The sequence below is a fragment of the Pseudorasbora parva genome, chromosome 22 (assembly GCF_024679245.1).
Source record: "Pseudorasbora parva isolate DD20220531a chromosome 22, ASM2467924v1, whole genome shotgun sequence".
Taxonomy (NCBI): domain Eukaryota; kingdom Metazoa; phylum Chordata; class Actinopteri; order Cypriniformes; family Gobionidae; genus Pseudorasbora; species Pseudorasbora parva.
This window is the reverse complement of record NC_090193.1, coordinates 25,627,844-25,643,058: the sequence shown is the minus strand read 5'-3', so window position 1 is coordinate 25,643,058 and position 15,215 is coordinate 25,627,844. Positions and strand designations below refer to the sequence as shown.

General features: G+C 37.9%; 1 protein-coding gene across 1 annotated transcript; it reads right to left on the bottom strand.

Annotated features, from left to right (window-relative positions):
* Positions 1–1,930: 1,930 nt before the first annotated feature.
* On the bottom strand, positions 1,931–3,264 carry gpr25 (G protein-coupled receptor 25). Its single transcript, XM_067431867.1, has one exon. The coding sequence runs from the start codon at positions 3,262–3,264 to the stop codon at positions 2,125–2,127; it is 1,140 nt and encodes a 379-aa protein (XP_067287968.1). The 3' UTR covers positions 1,931–2,124.
* Positions 3,265–15,215: the final 11,951 nt, after the last annotated feature.

The following is a 15,215-nucleotide window of genomic DNA, read 5'->3' as shown; positions in this document are numbered from 1 at the left end:
TCCAACGTGAGAATGGTCTACTCTACTTCTGAAATGACGTTCATGAGAATGTCTGTGAAATAGCTTTCCCACTGGGGTTCTTATGTCAACTTAACTGCGGTCGGTAAAGGCGCCTCTAAAATGTGAAGCTACTAAAAGTGCATTTCTAAAAGTGAAGTATAGGTCATAACCTATTTTTAGTATAAGACCATTTTCTTAGAAACGCATGTGGCAGTTATGTGCTGGGGAAGGTAGCTGTTTATGTTGACTGGCACATAAAAGTGAAATTAAGGAAAATTTACAGAACTAAAAATGATACCAATGTCAATATTATTACAAATAATATTTTTTATGCTGATGGAATGTACAGCTTCCGTTGTAATGAGTACATTTTAGTAGGCTAACCTATTTACAAGTAGCCGTGGCATATATAGCCTACCTTTATAAAAAAAAAAAAAAAAAAAAAAAAAAAAAAAAAAAAGCATTGAACCATTGAACTTTCAGAAACGTCCCGATCGACTGCCTAAATGAATCACCAAGGCTGGCACATCTGTAACTGACTTGTTAATTTCATATCATTTCATTTTATTAAAATTAATACATGTGGGATTTTATTCTATATATGTTTTTTTTGTGCCAGTGTTTTTACTGTTTCACACATTCTTGTGGCGTTCAGAACATCAGCAGTTCTTTAATTTTTCAAAGACGAAAGTTGTGACCGATGTTTGTCTACTGCCTACTGAGTGCATTTTTTGTGCCAGAACCACTTGTCTCAAAACTTGCTTTGTGATTCATTTAGAAAAGGAACTGCGATGCCATGCCACAAAGGATGAACCATTGAACTCTAAAATCTCACAGCTGCCCACTCTTTCTCATGAACAAATTTCTCCAGAATAAAATGAAACCTGTGCGCTACAAACCATTTGCCATCTTCATTGGTTCATTGAATGTAGTGATAATTACTGATCAGTGCCATGGTTTCGAAGTAGGACGCTAAATCCTTGGCTCCTATGAACGGTAGGCAATGGCTGATGAAATGTTTCTTAAATCTGTTTTTTATTTTTTTATTTTATTTTATTTAAAAACATGTTTGGATTTAGGGATTTACATATACAATGTTACAAGTGTTTACAATATTCTTAAGAAAATCGATCGAGATTGACTGCAGTGAGAAAGTTTATTATTAGCACATACACAAGTAAAAAATAAACAAGTTAGCAAAATTTCATCTAATAGTGATACATTCTGAATATTCACAATTGTCATTAAATGGCTATGAGATGTCCATGTAGATTAATAATGCTTTCTAGATTACTGAAATGTACTGTCCTAAACATTTTACAAAAATGTTTCAATACATGCTTGCGATTTACTTTAATTCATCTTGTACATTAAGTAATATGTTCACAAATGCATTATTTATTTTAATGAAATAAATTAAAGATAGAAATGTATAGAACACTGACATTTAACATGTTGATTGACTACTAAACATACTCAAGTAAAAGTAAAAAAGAAAGTTATTCAGTATATTTAATTTCTATTAATACATTCTGAATATGCATAATTGACACTAAATTGATTTATAATGACCATGTATTATTTATGCTTTATAGATTACTTAATTTTACTGTCAAAAAATGTTTCCATGCATGCCTACATTGCTTGCAATTTATTTTAATTAATCTTGAACATAATATGTTCAAAGCATAATTTATTTTTATGAAGTAAATTAAATGTATAGAACATTGCTCGAAATATCGATTACTTAGCAAACATACACACTGTAAAAAAAATAAAAATTAAAAATAAAAATCAGGTCTCCAACTGAAAATTTTCTAGTGACTGATCACATCTAAAATTTTCAGTTGGCCAAATTGAATTTCTGTTAATTGAATTGCATCAATTTACAGAAATTAAATTTGGCCAAATGGAAAATGTAGATGTGATCAGTCACTAGAAAATTTTCAAATGGTAAAATGATTTTTTTTTATACAGTGCACAAGTAAATATAAAAAAAGAAACCTGTTTTTTTTTTTAAATTCAGGAATATGCAATATTAATGCCCAGTATGATTAATTCATATTAAAGGTTGTGTAGGCCTATATATCAGTTTCAAAGAATGCGTTCTGAAAACAGCAGATTTCACTCCTTCTGAGTAAGTGAGAAAAGCCGCCCGCGGGTTGAAGAATTTCCAGAGTAAGTCTCAGAAGTGCCATAAGAGAAAGAATTAGAGGAGATGTGGCTCTGGTGTACGTCTCCTTGACCCAGGCAGCTCAGACACAGGGACCAGGCTCTGTGCCTGAAATGATGATCCAGAAAAAAGTAGATGGCTGGGTTTACACAACTGTTGAGGAATGCCAGGCAGCAGGACAGCGTGAGTCCACCAAGTATGATCGACCTTGTGTCCCTGCTAAGATCTCCCCTGATCATCAGTAAGATGACCTGGATGGCCTTGAATAAATTGAAAGGAAGCCAGGAGATCAGAAAGGCCACAATTATGGCCACCACAATCTTAAGGGAATGCCGACGTCTGGCTTCTGCACGTGAGTTTACAGCAGTGTGACTGTGACGCCGCAGGTTAACCAAAATCGACCCATAACAGAGGCCTAGAATCAGTACAGGGAGCAGGAAGGTTAGACATATTGTCAGGAGATTCATTCCTTGGACAAAAGAGGATTTCGAATCCTCCGAACACGACGCATCGTCCATCAACCGACGGTACACCAATGATGGAATTCCAAGAAAGAAAGAAACGATCCACACCATGCCACAGGTGATTTGCACACACTTGCTGCTCCGTAGGAACCGAGAGTCCATGAGGCGCACGACAGCCAAGTACCGGTCCACGCTCATGCAGGTGAGGAAGAAGATGTTGGAAAAGCGGTTGACCGCAATGATGTAGCTGCTGATCTTGCACATGACCTCACCGAAGCGCCAGATACCATTTAGCGCCGAATCTGCCCACATTGGCAACGTGAGAACAAACACAAGGTCAGCTAACGCCAAGTTCATTACGAAGATGTCCACAAGTCGTCCATTTCTCTGACGCCGTTTGCCGATGACCACAATGACAAACAGGTTCCCCAAGAAGCCAATGAAGAACATGATAAGGTAAAGCAGAGGAATGTAGATGTTGGACATGGGCGGATATACAAAATCGTTCTCGATAAGGTTGTAGTCGTAGTAATCCGTGAAGTTCGCTGGATAATCAAGATCATTATCGTAGTTGCTTGTGGAGCTCATTGTAACATCAGTGAGTGCCATCTCTGTGCTGCTTGCCATCTGTGCACAAGTGATGGGCAAAGTGGAGAAAACCAAGCACATCACATGCTTAAAAACCACAAACTGCAATAGCAGGCTCGCTCTCTCTCTCCTCTCTATTTCCTTAAACCGTTTCAATTTATCACACAGAGGTGCATTTTATCAAACGTCAGTGCTGAAAATGTGAAGCACTGATATATTGATTTTTTATCTCCATAATATTAGTTCTTAGAGGGATTTACTGCTAATTGGGTCATTGTTGTAATTGCTTTTTAAACTTTTTGAAATCGTTTTCCCCCCCAATAACTGACATTAGAATCTTAATGCAAGTATTAGCAATTTTCTCATTCACAATTACTTCCATTAAGCAAGACTAAGAGAAAAAGCACCATGCTAGTAGAAAGGGAAAAAGAAGAAGTGAGAAAAACATATACAAGATGGTTGGTGAGATAATTTTGTTTATAATTTAACTGTGCAACAAACTGATCATAAGAAAGCTAATTTAAGAAGTCTCTGAGCTGTTGTGGTTTCCCGGTGTTACATATTGTACACTTTTTTTTGCTTTTGAACAGAGTAGATAGGTTAAAATGTTCAATATATACTTTTATAGACTTCCGTCACAAGTCAATTAGGAATAATTAAAATGATAGTGCAAAGGCACGGTCACATTAGCAATATGTCATTCAAATTTCACAGCCAATTAAAGGTTTATTGTTGTCAATACTTTTAGAAGCACGGCTCACACAGAAGTAACTTTCATACCAGCAGATTTCTGTTGGTCAATGCAGTGAATCTGCATGTTCTGCATGGGGAACTCTCACTCTAATTTTCAGATTGTGTGGATTTGTGAAATTGTTTTTAGTCTAGTTTCATTCGACTAAATTTCATAAGATCTAATGTTGTAATGTCTAGAGAAAGTAGGCTGAGGCATTGATCTAAGTGCAGGGGTTTAATAAAGAAACAACTATACAAACAAAAGGAACCATGGAAACAAAAGCTAACATGCTAACCAAAAAAAACAAAAAACAAACAGGTAACATCATGTTCAACAACTGACGGAAACGAAACACGGGCTATAAATACACAGGGGCAAACAAGCTTAACAACAGTAACAAGGAAACAATATACACATGGGAAGACTAATCAACATGAAAAACAACAAAAAAACAAAACAAAAAAATCTACAAAATAAAGCACAGGAAACACTTCAACGTAAAAGTCCAAGGACAGACACAGAGCGTATGTGATTGAGCCCCTTTTACAACTCTAGGAGGGCGGTCTTGGGGAGGGATGGTGGGCCAGGCCCGTACAGGGGAACATGCCAAGGACTAGGCATGGTGCGGGCCAGGCCCGTGAAGGGGAACATGACTAGGATTTGGAATGGTGAGCCTGGGGTGTGGAGCGTGGGTGGATCTGAAGCCATGGAGGCCCAGACAGCTCAAGGAACCATGGAGGCACTGGAAGCGGCGGAAGCTCAGAAGACCACGGAGGCTCAGACAATTCAGGGAGCCATGGCGACTCGACCAGTTCAGGGAGACATGCCGGCTCGGACAGTTCAAGAAACCTTGGCGGCTTGGACAGTTCAGGGAAACATGGCATGCACCAGGGATACCAGGCATATTGTTTGCGACCTGCTCTGAAGCAGCCTGAACAGACAGTGGCAGTTTCACGCGGTTAGATCACATTACAATGTGCGCATCTATCTTCACTATTCATCTATCTCTACCATTTGTCTTATTTTTATCCGTTGACGAAAATGACAGTAGATTTTCTTCATAGTTTTTGTCATCCAAAACAATTATTCACAATTTTTCTTCAACAAAATTAACACTGGATCACAACTTAAAGGAATGATGAATTGAGAAATCAACTTTCCCTTGAGCTTGTGATATCTATAAGGTCATGGTAATATAAGAATATCCTGTAAGTTTCAGAGTTGAAAACCGTCATCGTGTTGCGAAACACAGCCTCTACAGAAAAGTAAGCACGTCTAATTCAGTAGCCCCGCCCACGACTTATGGAGCTGTTCGGATCACGCTAGCCAGCAGCAATAAACATGTCGAAGAAGATAGCAAGATATTGTGCTTTTCCTGGTTGTGGAAAAACAACTTCGTTTATTTTTTATGAAGTTCCAGCTCACGTGGTGAAGACATTACGCGTGTTTGCTTCATTTCACTGCGGAATCGTTAGTGAAATAATATTCCTTTCTTGATATGGCCGCGCACGTGTGTGTGTGTGTGTATATGTTTGTATATGTTGTATAAATGTATATGTTTGATAAAGACGCTTACGAGCCCTGTGATCGAGAGAAACATTCCGGTTGCCGCTTTCAAAACAATCCCTCCCTCATGTAAACTGAACTGACAGGGAAGCTTAAGCTCATTAAATAAGCAAATCTTATCCAATCCTAGCCGTGGGCGTTTACTTCCAAGTCTCCAGTGCGGCACGTCCATCAAAACCCAGCGTTAAGGAGAGAGCCTCAAAACCAGTGTAGAAAATAGCCCATTACTTCTTAGTTATGATGTATTTGAATGTAAAAACCACACAAATGTCATTAGTTCACCTCAGACAACAGTATAAAAAATTTAAAAAGCCAATTCATTACATTTTTAAGGCAGGGGAATGAATAGCAATGCAAGTGTTAAATTTTTTCATTAAATAATATTTTCCCCTCAGATTGTTTTTGCAAGGACCAGCTATTCATGTGGTTATTGTTGTAACTGTGTTTATCGTGCGCTGTGGTTAGAGGCAGTTACATTGTGGTTAGAGATGATGGCAATAACCAAAAACTCTGAGACATGTGCTTATCAATGTACAAATCAGCAAAAGAAAGACAAATGCCCAAATCATGCAAAGACACCTATAAAGACTACACTGTGAAAAAATGCTGATAAAATGTCTCTAAATAAAATAAAATAATGAAATTCAATTATTTTTTAACATTAAACAATAAATATATAAATTGAATTTAAAAACAATTTAGTTTAAAATGTAAAAATTCTAGACAACACTATTTTAAGGCGACATTGTTGTTTTCACATGTACTTATTATAGTAATAACAGTAAATTAAAGCTGCGAGCAGCGATGGCGGGCCCAAGTCGGTGGCACCGCCTACCCGGTGGTTTCAGACAAGTTGTGCACGACAGGCAATATGCATTTAAACAGGAGAGTATTTTCAAATCGCTCAAAAATGCCACATTTACCGCAGCAGCTGGTGCCGCTGGTGCCGCTATGACCACAAGCCACACCCATGTAATTTAAATATAGATGAATCCTAATGTAATATGATATAATAGGTAATTTTCAAATATGTGCTAATATAAGTTATCTTTTGCAGCTCAAAATTTTGTAAGTCCCGAAGGCCAGTATTTAATTCAAGGTCTTTTTATATTTTATTAACACAATTATTAAACTAATTATATAAAACTATATTGTTTGTACCTTACAAAAGAAGTTGAATTTACCACATTAACTGCAGCAGTTGGTGCTGCTATGACTACGAACCACAACAGTCACATCTATGAGATCAATTCAATTTAATGAATTAATTTCATGTCAGATGATGTCACGTCAATTTCAAATGAGTGCAGAATACCGTCCGAATGGTGATATTGTATTATCCTAACACTTCTCTTCATGTGTTTTTGAACTACCATAGCTACTTACAATCTTATGCAATTTGATTTATATCAGTATAATTAATTTAAAAGGGGGGGGGGGGGATGCTGTTTCATGCATACTGAGCTTTTTACACTGTTAAAGACTTGGATTCCCATCCTAAACATAGACAAAGCTTCAAAAACTAATGTTGGACATTTGATGGAGTATTTTTGTGTCAAAAATACTCCTTCCGGTTTCTCAGGTTTTTTTTCGAGTATGGGTCGGCTTGACGTTGATAGAGTGGAAGGTCCTTGTATGGGCCGTACGGGCTCTTCTCCCGGTAGGGTGCACGCATGCGTGACTAGAGCGAGAGAGGAAATGCACGCCCATAAACACTCGCTCAGCTGCAGATCCACTCGTCCGTGAACACTTATGACGTTATAGTCCGCGCCACGCTCCACTTTATTCCTATGGGTGACATCAAGCGACTTCAACGCTTCAGCACAGCATTCCGGGAAGGCAGCGCTGCATTTGAACCGATTTGAACGCAGAAATGAGGGGAAGCTTCACAACATCGCTTCAGTCGCATCGCAAAGTGGATCTCCACGGTCACTTGCTGCCACAGGACTTCACCAAATCATACCAAAGAAGTGTGTTTTTGACGGAGCGGTCCCAGCGATAAAGGTTCACGGTCGGTGAGTAAAACTGCTTCAAATGTCTATGCTGTTGGCTATCGTCGCGTGAGTAAACATCAGTAAACGACACGATTGCGTGCTTCGTCATTCAAATGCGCTAACGTTACTCCATTGTTGTTCTATGTGTAACGTTACACTAGTCTGACGTGCAAAACCGTTTTGCTTGCTACTGCTAAGGTTTAGTCGCATACAATAGTCCATAAACCCAATCATGTCCTCATAAACTGCGAGTAAACACACACAAATGTTGACAGGCCACAAAATACAGTACATACCACAGAGACGGACGTCCTGCCGTTGCTGTTTCTCCTGTTCAATTTATTTCAGCCTCCGAATCTGATTCTGGATCATATCTGTATAAGCTAAATCTGATCGATAGCCAAGGGTTTTTCCACGCTTGAGGACGTCACCGCTTTGTGCGCGATCGTCATTCTTTAGCTCCGCCCACACGATACGCCTCCAGGTGCTAGTTTTTCCGGAAAGACTCAGTACAGCCTATATTTCTTTTATAAATATAATAAAACTAAAGACTTTTCCGAGATATGAAGGATGCAATACTACTCTATAGGTACTCAAGATTGACTGAAACTGAGTGTTTCACCCCCCCTTTAAAGACATACGTGTCTTTTCAAACACAGCAAATTACCTTCTGTAAAGCCCATGTATAGAAAACACACACACACACACACACACACACACGCACGCACGCACGCACGCACACACAATTTCAAGCATGCTAAGTCTCAAAAACACCCAAAAAGATAATTAAACTTTGACACTTTGCCATAGCAACAGTATATAAAATATCAGGAATCCATTCGTATGTCTATATCTGTCATGTTATCACATTATACTGATGAAGTTTGAAGTAAATCGGGTGAAAAAGACAGTAATTCAAAACATTTTAAAAAAGTGACACACATCCTGCAGCCAGTTGGTGGCGCTATAACTTTGACTGAATATTGGCATGTAGATGTCTTCAGGCCAGGACTCTTGTCAAACATGTGAAGTTTGAGGCAGATCGGACATTGTATGCCCGAGTTACAACAACTTCCTGTGTCATGGCAAAACATCAACATTTGTGAGGCCGCCACAGACACACCCTTCAGGGAAAACTCAAGATCTCCACAATTTAACGCCACAAAGGCCTTTAGATTAGACTGTGCAAATATGAAGTTGATATGATTAAATCTCTAGGAGGAGTTTGTTAAAGAACAACGTCTAGCAATGACATAAACTGCACCAATTTACCAAAGAAAATTAAAAATATCTCACTTCCTGTTGGTTTTTCAGATTTGGCACCCAGGGTCTTTTTTGTAGGTATTGGGCTGTTGAATGCATTTACCAAATTTTCATACTCATACGTGAAACGTAGCGCGAGTTACGCTTAATTTAAATTTTGTAGGTAGCGCTATCGAACCATTTTGCCACACCTAATTCTGAAACCCATATCAGATGTATATTTTCACCACTTCTGATGCGTGTGCAAAGTTTCATGAGTATTCAGGTGTGTTTAGGGCCTCAAAAATGTAATTCATTTGGGAAAAGAAGAATGATGGAAGAAGTAAATTTTATAATAAAGTTTATAATAAACTTCCATAAAATTTAGACACGCATCTTACTCTTACCTGACACTAATATTAAAATCATTGCTGCAGTTTCTGTGATTTGGCTCCATTTGTAAAAAAAATTTATTGGATGCCACAAATATTGAAATGAAAGCATGCTTAATTGCATAAGATTGTAAGTAGCTAAGGTAGTTCAAAAACACATGAAGAGAAGTGTTAGGATAATACAATATCACCATTCGGACGGTATTCTGCACTCATTTGAAATTGACGTGACATCATCTGACATGAAATTGATTCATGAAATGTAATTGATCTCATAGATGTGACTGTTGTGGTTCGTAGTCATAGCAGTACCAACTGCTGCAGTTAATGTGGTAAATTCAACTTCTTTTGTAGGGTACTAACAATATAGTTTTATATAATTAGTTTAATAATTGTGGTAATAAAAAATATAAAAAGACCCTGAATTAAATACTGGCCTTCTGGACTTACAACATTTTGAGCTGCAAAAGATAACTGCACATATTTGAAAATTACCGACCTAATGTAATATGAGATTCATCATATTACATTAGAATTCATCTATATTTAAATTACATCATGGGTGTGGCTTGTGGTCATAGCGGCACCAGCGGCTGCGGTAAATGTGGCATATTTGAGCGATTTTAAAATACTCTCCTGTTTAAATGCATATTGCCTGTCGTGCACAATTTGTCTGAAGCCACTAGGTGCCACCGGCTTGGGCCCGTCATCGCTGTTTTAATCGCGTTTTAATTTTCATTTATGTTTCTGTTAACTATATTCAGTTTTTGAGGTATTCTATCAAATATGAAAGCCTGTGAGACATGATCAAATAATCATTATATCATGGTAAAATACATATCTTAAACCAATATTAATTTATGCTAAAGCCAGTACTAATTGTTTTAATAATAATTAGGTATTTCGTAGGTTTCTATTGATTGCTATTCTCTAATTCAATTTAATAGGAAGATAAAGATTTAAACTTCAAACAGATGGTGTATATAGAACATTTGCATACTTTACCACTGTCTTTTATTTTTGGATGACCTTTCTATACATGGGTAGGTATCATGAACTGGCTTTTTGTAATTTTTTTATACTGTTGTCTGAGGTCAACTAATGACGTTCGTGTGGTTTTTACATTCAAATACATCATAACTAAGAAGTAACGGGCTATTTTCTACACTGGTTTTGAGGCTTTCTCCTGAATGCTGGGTTTTGGTGGACGTGCCGCCCTAATGAACTTGGAAGTAAACGCCCACGGCTAGGATTGGATAAGATTTACATATTTAATGAGCTTCAGCTCCCCTGCTCAGTTCAGTTCACATGAGAGAGGAGAGATGAGGGAGAAGCAGCAACCGGAATGATTTTCTTGATCACAGGGCTCGTAAACATCGTTATTTTTCATCGACCCGCAATTGATTGGAATATTATTTTATATTACACATAGCCCGCAAGATCAGACGATATAAGCACGAACATACATATACGTGCGCGCCCACGCGCCACCCTTCATATGTCAACTTGAGAGAGAGAGAAAATAGCACACATCAAGAACGGAATACTAAGAGATTCATCAGCCTTCCGGCCTTTGCGAGCTCTGGCCCTTACGTGTCTGAGTCCAGCTTGCTAAAGGTATGTTCTGTTAGACACGTACCATACCTGTCAACATTTGGGTATCCAAATCCAAATGTTGGGAGGGTGGTCAGAGATTAGGTTTTATGTTATCAATTTACGATAGCATAAATTGTTATCAGTTTGCACTGCATAAGTTATGAATTATATATAGATTAATCCTTATTAAAGGTACTGAAGTTATTCAGTCATGAGCAGAGCATATTTAGTGTGCAATTACTTTTGTTCTTTACATTATCATTATAAGTGGTTACTGTCACTTTAAAAGATATTCCATTGGCGCACATGATGTGGATGTGAGATGCTGAAGTCGCAGTTACAAAATTTACAAAACGCGTGACTGTCCCCCACCCTGCTCCTCTTCAGAAAATTATATTCACTGTTACATTGATCACAGTATTTACACAAGGGTTTTGTTTTTTTAGCAGGAGTTCCTTCCATCTCTATCGTTGCATCGATCATGCGTCTATTTTTTTTTTTTTTTCCAGAGCGCGTCAACTGTCACCTACAGTACTGTAGGCTACTGCAGATGGCAGTTATCGCGAGGCTAGTTACAGAGCTCAGACTGGAAATATTTTTGTTTTTTTACTCCTGTATTATTATTTTTTAATAACGCAGGTTAAAATATGGGAGATTTACCAGAAAATACTAATACGGGAGGATGGCGGGAAAGAAGGGTTAAATACGGGACTTTCCCTGCCAAAACGGGATACTGACAGGTATGACGTACACATAAGCAAAACGATCTATAACAATGTAATCACATATAAAAACACGTTTTACTCACATGGTGTGTCGCACAATTCCTGTCGGATCCAAATCCAGCATCGACCGGAGATTTGTTTACAAACGATCCTGCAGTGAAATAAAGTGAACATGTCTTCCCCATGTGAACTGGAACTTCATTAAAGTTCAACCAATCATTCCTAATATTAGGATCAGAAGCTTATGCAGTGACTGTGTTCTTCCACAACCATGAATAGCGCAATATCTTAATCTTCCTCCGCATGTTTATTGTTGTTGACCAGCTAGCCCTCCATGAGTCGGTGGGCGGGGCTACTGGATTAGACGTGCTGTAGAACTGTATTTTGAACAACGGTATTTTGTTGCGCACTGACGTCAGTATGAAACAAAGGACCGTTTGCTGAGCCTGGTGTCTATAAAAGCTTTTCTTTGACTAACAAGGAAGTTTTCAGCTCTGAAACTTAGAGGATATTCTTATATTACCATGACCTTTTATATATCAAAAGCTCAAGGGAAAGTTGATTTCTCAGTTATCACCCCTTTAAAAAAATTCAAGATTGAGGGACTCAATCTCCATGGCCCATCGGATCCTCAGTATTCGCCCAGGCTCCTCAGTATTCCAGTGACACATGGATCACCTGCTCGGCCCCCATCACTCAACGCCATGGAGTTGTCCGCCTCACCTCCACCATGGCTCCTCCTGTACTGTCTGTCCATCCTTCACCTACTCCTCGTCCTCCACTTGAGTATTTGATCCATTTACGGCGTGAGGCTGCACCTTCTGGGGAGGGGCGCAATGTCTCATCAATTTCTATGTTATCATGTACTTTCAGTGTTTTCCTACTGGTCACATATATCTTTGTTCTAGTTTTTCCACCACTCATCTGTTGTCATGGTCACCATCATTTTTAGTTTATCAGTGTCAGCTGTGTTTTGTAATTAGCTCATTTGTGTTTCCTATTTTTGTTGTCTGGTATTATATATATATATGTCCTACGTTGCGTTTAACGTTACGTGTACTCACCTGAGAGAGATCCTTCTACTTTAAAAACCATTTGTGAATTGAATCTGTCCTCCTTTGTCTTCTTGTCTGCGCTAAACCACAACAAATATAGCATAGTGGCTTGTTCTATTTTCACCTGGCCCTTTTGTCCTCTACAGTGTGGTCTTTGTACGGGGTAAAGGGTAGACATATATTCAGAGCCCTGGGATTTCAGTGTAGCAAGTAGGTCACTGGGGAAATCTGAAGACCTTTGACCAAGTCATGGTTACATTTTCTCAGACGATCAATTCTGTGTAGAATCATTCTTGGTAATGAACACATACGGAGAAAGCGAGTTTCCTATTCTAAGACTTATTTCAGGTATTTGAGTAAATGCAGTTAGTCACTGTACTTAAAGGTCCCCTAGAATGAAAAATTGAATTAACCTTGCCATGGTGAAATAATAAGAGTTCAGTACATGGACATCACATACTGCGAGTCTCAAACATCATTGCCTCCTACTTCTTATGTAATTCTCGTAAATTCAAAACTCCACAGAAGAAAAAGTACTTCTCAACATAAACCCAAACGTGACGCAAGCGTTGGGGATCATTTATATGCACGCCCCCAACATTTGCATCTGTCCAAACATGTGTATTGTCAGGTGGAAATGGAGCGAATCATCAGGTAAACAAGCTCCTCCCATGGACACACGTCATGTTTCAGGCGGTTCAGGAGACCTGAGGACTTTTCCCACAGATATAAAATGTCAACAGTCATGGTTGAGGTTTATAATCCGATACCACAACAATTTAATTCAAGATCGTTTGTTTGTTCGGCCCATGTCAAGCAAGCTTCGCGTCTTAAACTGAAGAAAGTGACAACTGTATTCCTGCAAGCAGTAAGTAGCGATTTATCCACTTATTGACTGTTTAAACAATTTCTGATTAAATTGAAAGTTTCCTAGAGAGATGCATTGTCTAGATAACGCAAGATGATTACATTTACATTTACATTTATGCATTTGGCAGACGCTTTTATCCAAAGCGACTTACATTATATTCAAGGTACACATTTTACATTTTTGTCAAGTCTTGCTTTTCCCTGGGAATCGAACCCATGACCTTGGCGTTGCTAGCGCCATGCTCTACTCATTGAGCTGCAGGAAAGATTACAGTAACAATAGGAAACACCAAGTACCATACCAAACTAAATAGTGTGTCTATATAGTGTATACTAAATAGTGTGTCTAACGACAAAGGGTAATATTATTTTGTATTACAGAATACAACCGTAGATACAATGCTTACAGATCGTTCACTCGATTCTTCTAGCAAACGTCACCTTTTCCACCATATAAGTTAAAACGATAGTGGTTTGACAAGTCTATACATTTTGTAAAAATATAAATTATATTTTTATATTTTTGAGAACTGAAGTATGGGGTTTCCTATGATGTTTTGTTACAGTTTGTTACAGTTTACATTTTAAGCTTTTGATATGGTTATGTTAGAACTTGCCACTGAGGGCATTTCCCACCTTCTATTCTTTCAGGGTAAAAATAAAGAAGAAAGAATACACTGTAATAATGAAAGAAGATGCATATTTGTACTGGGCGTGTGGAAAAAAATACTCACAAATGACAAATCTACAAGTGTGTTTACACAAACTGAGAAAATCAAAAAGTGTTAGCTTGTGCCCTGCTCTAAGTAAAGAATTGCAGAGAACAGGAAACAATAAAGTATAGAACTTTCAGAATTCATGTAATACTGATCTCTGCTGGTGACATTACATTTGTGGCATTTTTTCATACATTTTATGAGATCCAGTTTATTAAATGATGGCTATGATTTGCTAATGACATTTATAAAAAAAAATAAAAAAAATAAAAAAAAGGCAAATGAATAAAGAAGAGCAAATTAAAAATATTCTGAATGCAGTTCAATACTTTTATTTAAAAAAGCATATTGCTTCATTTTTACAAATATCTATATGTTAAATTAACTAGAAGTTATAGTTTTAAAGATACCAACCCTGTTTGACAGTGCCACTCTTAGTACACTATACTAGAAATGTACAAACCAAATTTTCAGTTAACAGAAAGTATTCTCAGCACTTCACGTTTTCTATATTTTATGTTACAGCCTTATTCCAAAATGGATTAAATTAATCATTTTCCCTCAATTCTACAAACAATATACCCTTGACAATGTTTGAAATCTTTGTTAATGTATTGTTAAAAAACAAAAAAACAAATCACATGTACATAAGTATTCAGTCTTTGCTTTGTAGTTTGTTGAAACATCTTTGGCGCCAATTACAGCCTCACGTATGATGCAACAAGCTTGGAACACCTATTTTTGGGCAGTTTCTCCAATTCTTCTTTGCAGGACCTCTCAAGCTCCATCAGGTTGGATGGGAGTGCCAGTGCACAGCCATTTTCAGATCTCTCCAGAGATGTTCAATCATTTCAAGTATGGACTCTGGCTGGGCTACTCAAGGACATTCACAATATTGTCCCATAGGCTTTGTTATCTTGGCTGTATGCTTAGGGCCATTGTCCTGTTGGACAATTAATCTACGGCCCAGTCTGAGGTCCAGAGTACTCTGAAGCAGGTTTTTATCAATGATGTCTCAGTGCATTGCTGCATTCATCTTTCCCTTGATTCTGACTAGTCTCCCAGTTCCTGCCGCTGAACAAATTCCCCACAACATGATGC

What these genes read in the sequence shown, in the direction of transcription:
- gpr25 (XM_067431867.1), bottom strand. Translation starts at nt 3,264, where the DNA reads ATGGCAAGCAGCACAGAGATGGCACTCACTGATGTTACAATGAGCTCC.